Below are 3,229 nucleotides of genomic sequence, written 5' to 3'. Positions count from 1 at the left end.
CCATATGGGCATGGAAGGACGATACTTGGCGATCAATTGCGCTGTGTTCCCCGTTTCCGTCAACACCACGATCATCTTGGCGTCGATATCGAAGGCGGTTTTCACGGACGAGGACGCCACCGACTCCGGCGCCGGCATGTGGCCCATGAAGGCCATGACCGTGTTCCGCATCGTGTTGGAGCTGGGGGGAAAGGAAAGGAAGCGGGCAGACAGCAAGGAGAGAGGGAGGGAGGGAGGAACGGAGGGAGGGGGGGCAGGGAAGAGATAGAGGCATAGGTAAATACATGGAAAGGGAGAAGAAGATGCGTGCATCCCCGTGATGTGAGCACAACTTCAGATGTAAATGCCAATTTCAGGGACCAAACATCTTAAAAAACCGGAGTATCGATCCTAGGACAGAGGCAAGAGCCTCAAGAATCCTTCCTTTCACACGGAGGTAGAGCGGAGCGATCCGATTGGTACAAGAACAGGGCCGATAGCAAACCCTCACACATGACCCCTCATTAAAAGTACTCAAAGAGAGCGGGAGGGGGAGGGGGGACGATCAATGACAGGGAGGGAAAGGGGGGGAGAGGCTGTGTATGGGTGAACACCCTCTCCAGCCTGACACGTACAGCTGGTTGTAATTCATGGCGCTCTCCGCCTCCCGGCAGATCTTGGCCATGATGGTGACCGCTTCAGTCGGGAAATCCCCGTTGGCGGTCTCACCCGAGAGCATGACGCAATCCGTCCCATCCAAGACCGCATTGGCCACGTCCGTGCACTCCGCCCGGGTCGGCCGCGGGTTTTTGATCATGGACTCGAGCATCTGCGTGGCCGTGATGACGGGTTTGCCTGGAGAGAGCGGGGGGGGAAGGAGGAGGCATGGGAGGGGGCCGTACGGGTCACAGGAATCAGACGGACGGTGTAGGGGGGGAAAGGGCGGTCAGACGAGGAGCAGGGGGGAGAGGAAGAGGTACCGCGGATATTGGCCTTGTTGATCATCATTTTCTGTCCCAAAAAGACCTTCTCCGGCGGGATTTCCATGCCGAGGTCACCGCGTGCGACCATGATGCCGTCAGTCCTGTCTAAGATTTCCTCGTAGTTGTGCAAGCCCTCTTGGTTCTGGAGAAGGGGGGGGAGGAAGGGAGGAAGGGGGAGGAAGGAGAGGCAGGGGGAGGATACGTGTGTTGCGGTGACAGAGATAGGGAAGAGAGTGAGAGCTCAGTTGGGAACCGATCCGTGTAATTCCTGCCGCCCGGTGGGTGGGGGGATAGAAGGGAAGAAGGGAGAAGGACAAGAAGTAAGCAGTAGGGTGTAAGCACCTCGATCTTGGCGATGATCTTAATGTGGGACCCCTCCTCTCCCAGAACGCTGCGAATGTAGTCGATGTCCGAGCCTTTCCGCACGAAGGAGGCGGCGATGAAGTCCACGTTCTGCGGGATCCCAAAATCGGTGAGATCCGCCACGTCCTTCTCGGTCAACGTGGGGAGGTTCACGATCGCCCCCGGCAAATTCATGTTCTTGCGCTCCCCAATCACGGCGGTGTTTTGGACCTAAGGCCCCAGCAAGGAAGGGAAAAAGGGAGGGGGGGGGATGAGAGGGAGGTCAGAGCTGCCTCGACGACTTGCCAGGTACCTTTTCATCATCAAAATTGAAAAAAAAATAAAATATTTGTGTTACCCACGCCGCCCAGCTTCCGGTCCTCTCCCTCTCCGCCCTACCTCAGCCATGACAGAGGACGATCGCAATTCCGTCACTTTCAGCACCAAGGACCCGTCGGCGACCAAAATGGTAGCCCCCACCTTGGTGGTCGTGGGCAGGTCCGAGTAGGAGCAGGCGATGATTTCGCTGTTCCCAGGCATGGAGTAGTCGGTCACGATCTCCACGATGCTCCCCTTCTTGTACTCCACAGTCTTGGCACTGCCCAGAAAGCCTGTGCGGATCTCAGGACCTTTCGTGTCCAGCATCACGGCCACGTGCACCCCGGGCCTGGTCGCCAGAGCCTCCCGCAGCCGGTCCAGGGTGGCCCCATGACCCTCGTGGTCGCCGTGGGAGAAGTTCAGGCGGGCAACATTCATACCTGGGCGTACAGAGGGTCATGGCAGAAGAGAGGGGAGGCTTTTGGTCAGACAGGCACTGGCTGGAATTCAATGAGAGAGTTTGAATGGTGCGACATGTTGCCGGATCGGGAAGATGCATCCGCTTCTATAAATTAGAAGGAGCCCTCGGGATGCTCGCACTTTAATGTTTCGTTTTATGCCTTCCTGTTTGCAATATTATATCTAGCTGACCATGCAAGCGGAGGAATTACCGTAGGGGTAAAGACCTGTTACTTTCACCCCCATTCCCGGCTCCGCGGCTCCCTCCGTATTGGTGACGTACCCGCGTCGATGAGCTTTCCCAGGCCTTCCACGGACCAGCAAGCCGGCCCCAGCGTGCAGACAATCTTACTCTTGCGAATTGCATTATTCTCTCGCAACACGTGATCAAGAGTGATGTTGGATTCGCGGAGGACGTGACCGGCAGGAGGGGAAGCCATGGATGATGCTGGGTGGGGGGGAGTAAGATGTAAACTGCTCGTGGAAAAGAAAGAGTATCGCATGACGTATCCCATATAGTCAGCAAAAGCAATACGAGGTGCTTTAGAAATTTCTGGTGTCCTTCCCTCTACAGACATGGAGAAGTCTGACGGCTCCTACCACGACAACACCGCCGACGCAACAAATCGCTTGTTTGCGTCGCTGCCTCGTCCTCATGCTCGCTCATATCCATCTTACACACATCTCACCTTAAAACCAAGAGCCACACATGCAATTAAGGCAAAGAAACGCACGGAAGAGCTGACAAACGCTTTGGGATGGACAGAACTATCGAGGAGACGACCACGTCGAAACCCGTGGTGCCGTACGCAACAGGGACGTACGTGAGAGCTTCATTTTGACTCGACGAGAAAAGTCACACGGGCGCGCGTGAATCGCAAGATTCTGCAGGATCGCTGTTGGTTCCGAGCCTTTGTTTTGTTTATCTAAACTTTCCGGGAGCGTAGGCGACAAGGAACATAGGAACGGATTGATTCCTAGTGCACACGACCTCAAAAGAGTATTTGCAACGTGATTATTTTAATCTCATTTCTGTGTTTTCTTGTTTTTTCACACTATTTTAACAAGACACGAGCTTTTCTTGTTCAATTTCATCTAAGCCCATGCGCCCTCGCCACATTTTTTTTAACCCTGCATCCTCCGCATTA

General features: G+C 55.0%; 1 protein-coding gene across 1 annotated transcript; it reads right to left on the bottom strand.

Moving 5' to 3' along the window:
* Positions 1 to 21: 21 nt before the first annotated feature.
* On the bottom strand, positions 22 to 2,060 carry PK (pyruvate kinase; the record flags this gene model as incomplete). Its single annotated transcript, XM_005854015.1, has 5 exons — positions 22 to 181; positions 615 to 834; positions 960 to 1,104; positions 1,305 to 1,535; positions 1,704 to 2,060. Coding segments are annotated over 5 exons (1,113 nt in total), but the record flags the coding sequence as incomplete, so codon positions are not given.
* Positions 2,061 to 3,229: the final 1,169 nt, after the last annotated feature.

The sequence above is a fragment of the Nannochloropsis gaditana genome (genome assembly GCF_000240725.1).
Source record: "Nannochloropsis gaditana CCMP526 unplaced genomic scaffold scaffold649, whole genome shotgun sequence".
Taxonomy (NCBI): domain Eukaryota; class Eustigmatophyceae; order Eustigmatales; family Monodopsidaceae; genus Microchloropsis; species Microchloropsis gaditana.
Note: the sequence above shows the minus strand (reverse complement) of the source record. Positions and strands in the feature narration are given on the sequence as shown.